This window comes from Prenolepis imparis, unplaced genomic scaffold (genome assembly GCF_030444845.1).
Source record: "Prenolepis imparis isolate NDT839.2.m4 unplaced genomic scaffold, iyPreImpa1.0 SCAF_8, whole genome shotgun sequence".
In the NCBI taxonomy this organism is placed as follows: Eukaryota; Metazoa; Arthropoda; class Insecta; order Hymenoptera; family Formicidae; genus Prenolepis; species Prenolepis imparis.
In genome coordinates, this window is record NW_028141166.1 from 8549534 (window position 1) to 8561946 (window position 12413).

The 12413-nt window shown below is 39.9% G+C and overlaps 2 protein-coding genes across 3 annotated transcripts in view; one reads left to right on the forward strand and one right to left on the reverse strand.

Annotated features, from left to right (window-relative positions):
- The window catches only part of LOC145939753 (mediator of RNA polymerase II transcription subunit 20-like), an 81078-nt gene that overhangs the window by 49458 nt on the left and 19207 nt on the right, over positions 1-12413 (forward strand). The window lies entirely within an intron of this gene.
- Positions 1-12413, reverse strand: part of LOC145939747 (facilitated trehalose transporter Tret1-2 homolog) — a 56981-nt gene that overhangs the window by 41145 nt on the left and 3423 nt on the right. The window contains exon 2 of the mRNA XM_083044322.1: positions 7576-8058. Coding sequence (XP_082900448.1) covers positions 7576-7599 — 24 coding nt within the window. The 5' untranslated portion in view covers positions 7600-8058. The remainder of the gene's footprint in view (positions 1-7575; positions 8059-12413) is intronic.

Genomic DNA, 12413 nt, shown 5'->3' on the forward strand with positions numbered 1-12413 from the left:
TTTATCGAGAGGGAGAAAGCTGCTATTTTCCGCATAGAATATACATTTTTAATGACCGCCGCGTCAGCGCGACGAGTTCGCTCCTTCCGCTCTTTAATAACGACAATAAGAAACGTGGCGGCTATTCTCTCGACCGAGATAGAAGAAATTCGCACCTCCCTTGCACTACTACTCCGTCATACGAGCGAGCGTTTCTTTCCGTTTCCGAGGACGTTGATAAATAAGTTCGAAAAACAAGCTTTTCTTCTCCGTCCAGACGAATCTTCGATCTTTTGCTCGAGGCTCACGTCTTTCGCTCGCGTCCCTTTTACTTCTCTCGCTATCGGGATACCCTCTTTCATACTGATGTAATTGGATCCATCTGTCCACGGTTATAGATCGTGTCTACGATTTATCTGTTAATTTTGTCCGTCCAAATTTACCTCACAATCTCGCGACTACGTATTTTATTTATTTAACGCAATTTTATACGCATTTTATTTACGTATCTCGGCATATTTTTCATTAATATATTTTTGTTATTTATTCATATTTTGTACGTTTTAGTGCTCTTTTGGATCCATGTAAAAATATCCAACTACGATATTGTGCAATCTCGGCGAGCAGATAGATTCGCCCGCGAGATTACGATCGCGTGAACGATGACAGTTGTAGTTATACGTAGGAGGCACTCTCGACTCGCGACCACGTAATCTTGAACTTTGTTTGTGTGTAACGATGTTAAATTTTATGAGACACGAAGTCCTATAACTCCGTGCCACCTTTAGAACGGTAATATGCATAAATGGATTGTCCCACAAACTTGTACGGATTAAGTTTATCGCGACGACGACTGATTTCGAAATTGTTACCACTCCGCCATCGGCGTCTCTAATTGACAATCTCGTCCTTTGTATTATAAGAATATCGTCAATCGCGAAACAATATTAAAACTTAAAAAAATTATAATATAGAGATACTTTATTGTGAAGAGACGTAAGAGAAGAGATTTTATTGACGTATAAGAAGAAATGAGAGAACATTTTTATTCTCTCGACGAACGAGTAATATTTTATTCTACTCGAGATATACATATATACAAAAAAAATTATTTGAATATACAAATGCGTAGGAAAGTTAAAAGATAGATTTTTATAACTCTCGCCGCTGGAAAAAGTCCATCCGATTAATTCAACGAGCTTTTCAAAAGCGCACGCAGCATCCTCGAAGCCATTCTGACCGATGCATCGCGTAAGAAACAGCAGGAGGGAAAAAGAGAGGAAGAGAAAAAGCATTATTCGTGCGGATGCTACGGCATTTAAATGTACTTGCCGCTGAAAAATAAAATACATCGCGCTTTCTATCCCGAGAGTATTATATAAGCCTTGCATCCGCAGTGCATCGAATGCACTGACTGTTATCGAGAGAGAGAAAGAGAGAAGGGGTTGGTTTTAAAGAGATGCACTCGAACAGGCGCTATGCACACACAGAAATGAATTTTCTCTCCTCTAGTTTTTCGATTCCGGCGTCTTTCTTTCTCTCCTTTGCCTCTTTGTTGCCTTTCTGCATCCGATCTGTCCCTTTCACTCTCTTCTTTTATTCTGTCTCCGTCGATCTTCGTTTCCCGCGTCGCTTCTATCTCTCTCTTTCCCTCGGTTTCCCTCTCTTGGCTCCTCTAATGTGTGTCGGTGGGTCGATCGGTATCTAGGTCGCGGGTTTTGGCAGTACGGCCCACACCCTCCTCCCGGCCTTCTCCTTTCTGCACCGCCGCCACCCTCTTCCCGAAACGCGACTCGCCCCGTATCCACCGCAGCTCTACGCAAAATTCAATTCTCACACGCGATGATTTTTTTTAAAATACGTAACGAGATATTTTTCTCTCGCACTAAAGAGAGAGAGTGTATGTGTGGGTGTGTGTCTCAAAATTATCGATTTACTCTACAAAGATCTCTTTATCGCGCCGATTTAATGAATTAATCTTTAATTTTAAACGAATTTAAAACGAAGCGACATCGTTTTCGGAAAATTCGTTTAGAGGATAATGATTTTAAAAGTTGCATAATAATGATGTACGCTTTATACTGCGGCGGAGAGATTACGACGGAATATTAAATATTCTATTTCTATCGCGGTCGATCGATCGCTGCGACGTGATCGAACTAATAGCCATTATGCCATCCGCGTAAATACAGCGTAACGCGTTGTTGACCCAAACAAAATTTTCCGATCGTATTATCGGACCGTTGCATTAGCCTCCCACTCTATTAAATCCCGCGCTTTCGTCAAGGGTTCATTACGGTAACAGGATTGACGTAACTTGTCCTCAATGTTCATATAAATTAAAGTTACGTTCGTTACGACGGCTTAACTTTTTCGTAGATAAAGCGAAAGTTTCTGTCGCTGTCAGTGTTGGGCATTAATCGAATAAAATTTTAGTTGACTAGAACCATTAAGTAAACCATTAAAAATCGATAATCAGAATTAATCAGTCATCATATATGTATTCGGGATTAATTTCGATAATCGATTAACACTTAATCGTTGTATAAAAATCACGATTTGATAAATCGTGATTAATGTAATTGATTAAGTGTTCATTGAATAATTTAATCGATTAATTTAATTGAATTTTTAAATTAGTATATATACATATATCTGACGGGTGAATACATTATAATATCAATTAGATTCTGTTTATTATAAAAGTCGAATAATTTAATTGATAATAATTCAGTCGAATTAAATTAATCAATTCAGTGATTCGATTAATACTTAATCGATTACATTAATCACGATTTGATAAATCGTGTATACACAACATTTAAAAGTGTTAATCGATTACTTTGCTTCGATTAATTCTGCACTGATTAATATCATTAATCGATTAAATTAGTCCCGATTACATATACGTACATATGATGATTGATTAATTTCGATTATTGATTAATAAATTACTGTATAGTCAACTAAAATTTATCGATTAATGCTCAACACTGTCGCTCCATTAATCGGAATATTTTCAAATAAAGCAAGAACGACGATGATTTTGATCAACATTCAGAGCGATCAATATTTATTGTATGTATTTGGCCGCTTGACAAGATCGCGTGACGATGACGACGCCTCGACAAATTGTACGACATATAGAATGCTAAATATTAATCAACCGAGGGATCGCGAACCCGATCAGTCTGATAGCAAACGGCGCGGCGTAGAGAAACGACGCGTCGTTGACCTACACAAAGTATGTGGAGTACATACACAGTAATCTATCCGTGCATGTTATCTGAACATTCCATTAGCGTACTATATCCCGCGTATCCGGCATGTAACGCTCATTACGTTGACATCGCTGTCGCGTTGATGCTAACGACGAAAGTTTGCTCACGCAAGGTTAACGCCGATCGCTGTAAGTTTCGCAGATCGGAAAGCTCGATAAATTTTCGCGCGATGAATTTCTGACCGAGTTTCCCTCTCGCGAATCTCTCCGGCTATCCGTAGCGAAATTGATAATTCGACCCTATTGTGACGGCGTTTAATCCTATTAGAACTCAACCACTCGACCATAATACCCTTCGAGGTCACGTAAACGGTAGCGATCGGCTCCTTCGTCCTTGAATCGATTCTCTCTCGTCTTCGAAATCGATCCAGGATCTCTCGTAAACGATGCACGCATCGTCGAAAATTTCGGATTATCTTGAAGAAGCTGGAAAGTATGTTTAAATGCAATGTTGCTTTTCGTGAGCCTCGATCGCGACAACTTTTCACGCCACCTTTTATCCGTGGAAATTCGTGACTTTCAGCTATTCAAAACTGCATCGCGTGTTTGCGCATAGTAAGCTCGACGAATATTGTGCATACAGCATATACTTTATGATAAAAACGTGAAAATATTTTGTCCGCTGAAAATTTATACTTTGTAGAAAATTCATGCAGAACGAGCTTGACCGTTTTTCCAAATCTCGTACAGAGTGTCTATTTCCTGAAAAAAAGCTGGGAAAATTCTTAGAGATTTCTTTTTTATTTAAAAAATCAAAATATTGGAACTCTGAAAATTTTTTGAACAATTCTCTATTTGATAATTTTGTTCTTACATTGCTTTTATAAATCGTGTCTCTTTTCATTGCAATTTTTAGTAAAAAAAAATTGAAAATGTTTATCTTATCGCTATTCTCTCTCTTTGTTCTTTCCAGATAATTTTAAATTGAACATTTAAAACTTATATAAGTAGCTCTTTATTTTTTCTTTGCATGAGTTGAAAGCATTAATAGAAGACGCACACATTAAAAAAATTCATTTTAAAAAGTTGCATTTAAAAATTCTTTAATTTTGTCTGGATTTTTGAACAAAAATATGACATTTTCAAAAAATTTTACAAGATTTAATTTTAGACACTGTCGTAAAACATTTTCTACGGTGAAAACGAGCGATGGCAGGGACGAAGGAAATATGGGTTAATGCGGATCTACGTGCGCGCATATGTGAATCAATTTGCAAATCTATATTTACGTGGAGCATCGTCGGTATGCCATTTCGAAAAGTCGCTAACGTCGCGTTGTCGTCGGGAAAAAGTGATCTAGCGGCCGGTTGCGATGCGCGTGTCAATCAGTCCGCGAACGAGAAAATCGAGAAGAGTTAAATGCAGACAGACAGGACGGGGCTTTTCGCAACAAACGCGATGACGGAAGTCGACAGCGGCAATTTTGTCCACGATCTTGACACTTGACGTCGTAAATGACGCGCTTTCCTCTTAGCCAGATATATTTATGAATCGCAATTGTTCGGAATAAAATAAAAGATATTTACGAGCGACATATTAAGAACACATTTAACATGTGTGTATTTTAAATTTTATATATCTTTCTCATATTTAAATCCGAGATTTGTCGTGTAACATATTAGGACGTAAACATCGTGTTTCTCGAGGAATATTCTATCAGATTGTTTTTGACGTCTCGCGTACAGCCTTGTCTCTACGAATAGACGAGATGATTCAGAGACTCCTTTAAAGCGTCTCGTCTAACGAGAGCAAAAGAACACAATGCGGTACAATCAGCGGAGCGGATTCGGCACGCGTGCAAGACGATGTGCAACGTGCGTCTGCTACGCACGTGGTGTGACCGAATCTATGAATAAACATGCTGCGAATCTGCATTATTCGGCACCGATCACCTGGATTTCGGACGTGAAATACCAATACGGTCGATAACCCGTAGCGCGAGACTGATTTGTCATCTATTTGTCGTCGACAAAATACGTTTATGTTGCATATTGTTCTGGACAATACCTAAGACTTAACATGTTTGAAATTTTAATCGGTAATTACACTTTTGAAGCTTAACTCTCGACAAAACTTATTGTTAATTTAATTTTCAGTTTAACTTGTAATTTAAAACTTCTTGACACATTCCTAATAAAAGAAATTATTAATTTAATATCTGTGATTTTTAAAGAAGAAACACGATTTCTGAAATGGTCTACGTACAAATAATTTCTCATTAGCTCTCGACAAGATCTTTGATGTCCGAGGCCTTTGTTCTTTAAAGTGCTAAGTATTCTTGCCGGCGAACAATAAAGACTTTGATCTCCTCTGCTGCAGAAATTCGCGAAACACCGGCGCTCTTAAAAGACTTGGACTTATTACCGCTGCTATTCGTCTCTAGTAGACCGACTGCTAATGGTAAAACAAAGTTTAAACAGAGAGATGTATATATAAAACACAGAATTTCTTCCAATACACTTCTTGCTCAAATAATTTCTCGCTCTTGTTGATTCTATTATTTGCATTTTTTAATTATTTCTTCTCAAGTTATTTTTGATATTATTTTTTTTACAATCGATCAGCGTTTTCTATCAGGAAGGGAAGCAAGGATTACGACATACTTTAGAGAAAATATTTCGCTGATTGTCTCTAAAATTCTCTCTCTCGGAAAACATTCTTCAGGTGATCGATCGTACATTTAATCGCTTCGCTAATTGAACTTTTAACGCGCAGCAATTATCTCGTCTTCTTTCGCGTCACGATGATAATTGTCTCGACGTATCGATGCACCTTAATTGATTTTCGTGGCTATTGACGGGATGGATATAAATTCGAGATCGATGTTGAACGCCTATATATTTCTCAGGAAAATTCGGCGCGCTCTTTTTTTACTTCGCGAAGAAAAATGGCCTGTAAAAATGGCAGAGGGGAAAGAGAGATGAGGAGGGAGAACGCGGAACGTATATATCGATAATTTATTCCTTCGGTTGCAGTAGCGATTTTTTCAACGTGTCAGCGACACTTTTACGCTCATATTTTATACGTCCGCCCGCCTCGATGTCCCAGTCACACTTAAATGCGCGAGGTAATGACAATAATGTATGTCGCGTATGCCGCGAGAATCGATATACAAGTGACAGATACATGTGCATAAATAATCCCCCCCTTTTCTCCTCTCGCGATAGCAAACATAGCTGACTCGGCGAGATACTTCCGTTGTCACGGAGAAACTGTACACTGTATACTTACATGAAATCGTACGAAAAAAAATCACACAATCATAAAGCACGAAACTTGACGAGAAATTTTCAGGCGCGTGTTTGCAAGAAAGCTTCGAGTATAAGAGAAGGATGTTTTAATTATTCATAATTATTCGAGGTGAAGCACAAGCGCGTTGAGGATGTTTTCTCAAAGCGGGTGAAGAGGTTTAAAATGGGATAATTTTAATTTTTCGTCGAATGTCGCTCGGGAAGGGTAGGAGACCTTGGCGGTCGATATTTGGCAGCAACGTTGCTGCCATCCGGAGGAGAGGTTTCACGCTTATCCATTATGTGCTTGCTACGGCCATTGCGAACAATAACCGCGGGGAGATTCGAATTTGTCGTCAAGTATGCGGCATTGTCGTGGTAGAGAGCGTAATCTCGGCATACTTTATTAACTGGAGCAACGTAATTTGTGTTCGACAGAGGGAAACGGAAGAGAGAGTGAATCATCTCTTTCTTACTTTGAAATTGGTTTAATTATTATCCATATATTAGTACGATATATTACTTGCCTCATTATATTGTATCGTTTACATTATTCATAATATTGTGTGTGTGCAGCACATTCATGTGCATACACAAGTGCAGGAGATGAATTATTTTGATAATTACGAAACTTTTCGTTATTGTTGGCGGGTGAACTTGCAATTGTGTGTCTCAGTTAAATTCTCCTTTAATATTTATCTCTCACTTTCGACGCGCGCGTCCAACCCACTAACCGACTTTAAAGTTGATAGCGACGAGTGCTTCTTCAGCAGCTCTCGTAACTAAAAACTTTTGCCCGTATCAGGATGAATATAACAATACGAATATCAGAGTGCATATCTGCGTACGCGAGGAAAAAAAACGAATTATCTTCCAAGCGAGAGAATGTTCGACACAATTTTTAATCCGCACAGAAAAATACCTCCCATATCCGACAATTATTTTTAATTTGAAGAAGGAATTAAAAAAAATACATATAAAGGTCGCATATTTTCTCATAATATAATTTCGCATAAAACTCGTATATTTTTTATCTCTGCTCTCGATTCATTCTTTCCCTTTGAAAACACAAATCCGATTACTTACATAATATCTGTGATTCAGTGACATCTCTTTACGATTCTTCGCCGGCTATTTTCTTTCCTCTCGATCGCCTCAGGAACTCGCACACGACGTGATGCTCTCGGAGATGCTGGCAAAGTCGCTGCTCGCGATTTCCATGGTTTCTTCTCTCTTGGTTCTTCGAAGCTAACCACTCGATACTCGCGAGAGTATCCACGAAGTGATCTCTTCGCGGGAAGATATACGGCGAGTACTATATTGCGGCGAAGTTTCTTGCTGCGCGAAACGTGCTCCTCGTTACTTCTCCTTCCTACAGTGGGCAGTGTTTATCCTTTTTGTTTCTCCACGGGCGATATCAGTCTTATATATTTATTGTCGGGGTTCCGCACTTATCTCTAGCGTCGTCATTATTGTCGCTCTTGCTCGCGTCCGCGCGATTGTTTCCTATGCGTCTGGGTCGTACGTTCTCCAACTCTATCTCGTGCCTCCTCGGCTCACTTGCACCACCTACGTCGCGCAGATTTTATTTCCGAAAGACCGTCTTCGCGAAAGGGATTTGTGTCGGAGGCTATTACGTCTCGAAGTCGGCATGGAGTCGCGCGAGAAAGAGGGCTCGTTTTTTCTTTTTCTTTATTTAAAAAAAAATACACAGATTGTTTTAGCTGCGTTTATTTATTCTCCGATTGTATCTCCAAGTTCGAGTTGAACTCTTTTCAGCGATTCGCTCGCTAAAAAGTATTACGAGCAATAAAAGTTTTAATGCAGACTCGGGGAGGGAAAAGAATATTACATTTCGAGAAAAATGTCTCCTTCGCAAATAAATTATATTATCCGGATGAAGAGAGAGAAAATACTCGGTCGACGATACTTCTTACTGAAGTGTGTCAAACGTGAAGTTTCCGGTAAAAATACGGAAGTCGAGTTAGAATTTTTTATACATATAATCATATTTCGCGAGTCGTATTAAATTATATAGACTGTTCGTTCTCAATTATATCAATTTATGTCGCATTAATCTTTTTTTTTAAATGAGAGATAAAATAAAAATTATAAAAACTTTTAATTAGTTGGGATTTTCGATCTTTATTGATACGCTTTCTGTATACAATCGCGGATTTTTTTAACACCTCGCTCGCCCGTTTGCAGATCTTATCGTATCAGACTGGCTAATAGTGCGCAAGTATAAATAGTACGCGTTCAAAACGTCACCGTTATGGACCGGAGCTTTTAGCTCCGCCTGTAAAAACGTCGCAGTCCATTAGCGGTGCCGACGATGCAACGTCACTTGGCGCGATGCAAAAATCCGAACCGAGGAATGCATCGTCCGGCTGTGTTATTATCCGTGCTGTCCGTAACGGAACGGAAATAAAATCGGACGCGGTATAAAAGAGTGCGCCTTACGGCGTGTTCAAAGATATTTAAAAAATAATGTGACATTCGAGAGACGCGTGCAAAGCGTGACACGATCTCCTGAAATATTGCATTTCCCTACATTAACGCATGTTTTATCGGTCGATTTTTTTTATATGTGTCAGAAAATTATATATTTTCTGTCTGTATACGAAAGAAAATATTATTCTCGCACGTGGGGATTTTATCTCATTATAAATTTTTGCGAAATATACATCGACGCCATTAATATTGATGCCAATTATATCGCTGCGGGAGCTGAGAATAACCATTCGATAATTGCGCGCCGCGATATTTGCAGATAATTTTCAAGAGGAATATTTATTTCGCTAACGATGAAATATCGTGGATCGGGAGGGATCGGCAACGTCACAGATAAGCGGCGACTCGTCGACTATTGTTCCTCCTCCCGTTCGTTCTGAGACTCCGAAGTGCGGCTGCTGCCAATATCGCGCACCGACGACATCCGCGATATCGGGTCACCAAGTCCAGCCCTGTCCCGGACAGCAGCCGGCCGATAACTTACGCGACGCATCGGCGCGGCACGGCTATTAATATACGCGGATTGAATTTACCCGTAATTACTCCGTCGGATTAACCGGCGATTTGATTCAAGGCTCTATCCCCCGATGAAAAACATTCGAGGAGCGATTCGCTCTCGATCTTATTAAGGCGACACACAGTCGCGATGCGTGGAGACCTACGGATAGATATAGACGTTGATCGATCGTTAAAGGATCGATTCCGTCCACGTCGAATTTGTCTCGTCGAGGGAATGCGGAAATTTTACCCTTTCAGATCTGACGACGGTCGACAGCATGCATTTCGAAACTTTCACGCTCTCCTCGGAAAAGAATCTCTGGCGTGTCGCGATAATTGCGGAATAATAATTCAGCTCGTTAATCAATGTTACACGATTACGCAAGCATATAGAATGCTCGTTACGAACGATTTCAAGCTGGACGCAGCGTGCAGCTATCATCCCCCTTCCGATCAGCTGTTGCGAACAATCGACGAACAACAATATGACATATTGGTCATACATTGTTTATGTTCTCTCGCTGAATCGGAGTTACATTTTCAAACCAAAAGTGTACATTGTTCCGCGCGAATAAACGGAGATCGGTCAATTTTATCGCGAACGATTTATTTCCGATCTACCATAGGAACGTAAATCGGTGCGGCGTGTCTATCTAACGCGACCTATCTAGCGATCGATCGATCGTACATCAGTTACATCGAAGCACGTGACGCCGACAGAAACGTTGTATTTTTCGCAACGCTCGCGGCGAAATCCCGTCGGTCGTTAATTTAAAAACATACATCACGTTTCTTTTTTTCTCTGGCTCTCTCTTTCTCTCTGTATGACCCAATACTTCTCTAAATATATGATACACAATTCTTCTTTTTTAATACGCGCGTAGTCATGTACAAATTGTACTATTTGTAATCATCATTATTCCAAAATATAAATTATTCTTTTATTATAAAAAAAAATATTGTTCTACTATATTATAAATTATATTAAAGCTTTACTGTATTGTATATATATTATGATTATCGTTCACTTGTGCCCAATTGTATATATTTATTTCGTCTTGACGATAAATATCTATCGCGGTCGCGCTGCGGCAATTAGAAGGAAGAAAAATTAAAGAATGCGTAAGAGGGGAAAAAAGGGGGGACAAATGAACGGGAGAGAGGCAGACGAGAATAATATGTTCCGGCTCGTTTGTGGGATTTGTGACGCGACCGTGGAGTGGATATAAAAAAGGGAACTTGGAGAGAGAAGAGACAGGAATCTCTCTTTACGCTCTTCTTTATGCTCGATGGCAGGTTCCTCTACACAAAGTGCCTCCTCGCTCGCGCGAGAATAAATTATGAGATGTGCGACTGGCTGGCTGGCTCTGGCTAACTTGAAAAGTTTTCGATCCCTCTGTACCGCTACGAGGAGGAGAAGAGGATCTCGCGATCGCGACCTTTTCATTCACGTCGCACGAAAGGTACAAATCGCAATCGCGAAACTCTACTAGATACTAGATAGAGAGAAGGTACCCGTCCTTCTTCTTCTTCTACGCGAATGAAAGTGGGCGCCACGCTTTTTCCGCGGACTTGGCAATCGATCAAGAATTAAATGACAACTTGGACATGGATAAATTGCCGATCGTCGCGACCGCGCCACGACTGATCTTATTAAAAAATTATTCATAAAAAAGTCCCGCGACTGGTGTTAAAATAAAATATGCAAACTGATGTGCGTGAAAGTGGAAGAAAATCCGCAATGATGTTCGATGATCCGAGAATCTGACACGATCGTTTTGCGTCTAAATTTTCTCCCGTCGTATATTATTTATTTGACTACTTATTAAATCTACTTATTATAAGAGTGCATATATATTTTCCGGATGACCGCGCGCGCAATATACTGTTATACTCATATTTGCGTATCGTAACGGCATTTCGTTGCGCGAGACGTCGCCTCGATTGTATTTGACGTCAATGTAATAGCCGTGAATGATATTCGTTAGCGTGTTTGTTTAATATCGGGAAACGTTACTACTCGACCGACGTCCGCATTCAATTACACTCCATCGGAAACTCATTGCAACACGCGGCGCGTGTTGAGTTTTTCGCGAGGAGAGCAAAGATCGCGCACTGTGTGTGTGTATATATCGTTAAAGCTCGTCGAATCCGTATCGATGTGAATGGTCTTTAATTACAAGTTTATTGATGTCACCCATTCAATCACGATCTCAAACGGAAGCCCGATTATAAAAGGGGAATTTTTGTTTCTTTTTCGCTTTTACAGAGAGAATTTCCGATTTTTGTTCCACTAAAAAAAAAATTGCAGTATAAAAATATCATCAAATAATATCTCTCATTTATGATTAATATTCGTATTTACTAGCCACTTCATCTTATTATTCTTTCTGAGCGAATATCGCGATCGGCTCTAATTAGCGGCTATCGGCTGTCAGCTGATCTCGCCTGTCACAAATCGCTATCGCGAAACGAGCGTGCTTTCCGGGAAATTAGCTTGTCATTTCAATTCGGTATTCGTTGGAATCGCTTCCCTCTCTCATCGTAGCACGAAAGAGAGAAATCAAAACGACGACTACCGGTACGGAAACTAAACTTTTTCCATAAGCTCGGGCGAGGAAAGTGGAAAGTACTTTGGCGGAGATGGTATACGCCCCGCTATACAAGCGCAGTCTGCAGCATCGTGAATCGGAAATTTATCGCTTTCACGCACATACATACATATACACACATACAGACACATACACTCGAGTCTTTCGTTTACTCTTCATCCATCCTCTTCACGATTTACGAACGCGTCGCACGTTCGCGTGTTCGAATTATCTCTCTCTCGTGTGTGGTCTGAAACGTGTCTTTAAATTTTAATAACGAATTTTCTTTAAAGGAAAACTACACAGCGCGATCATAGTTTT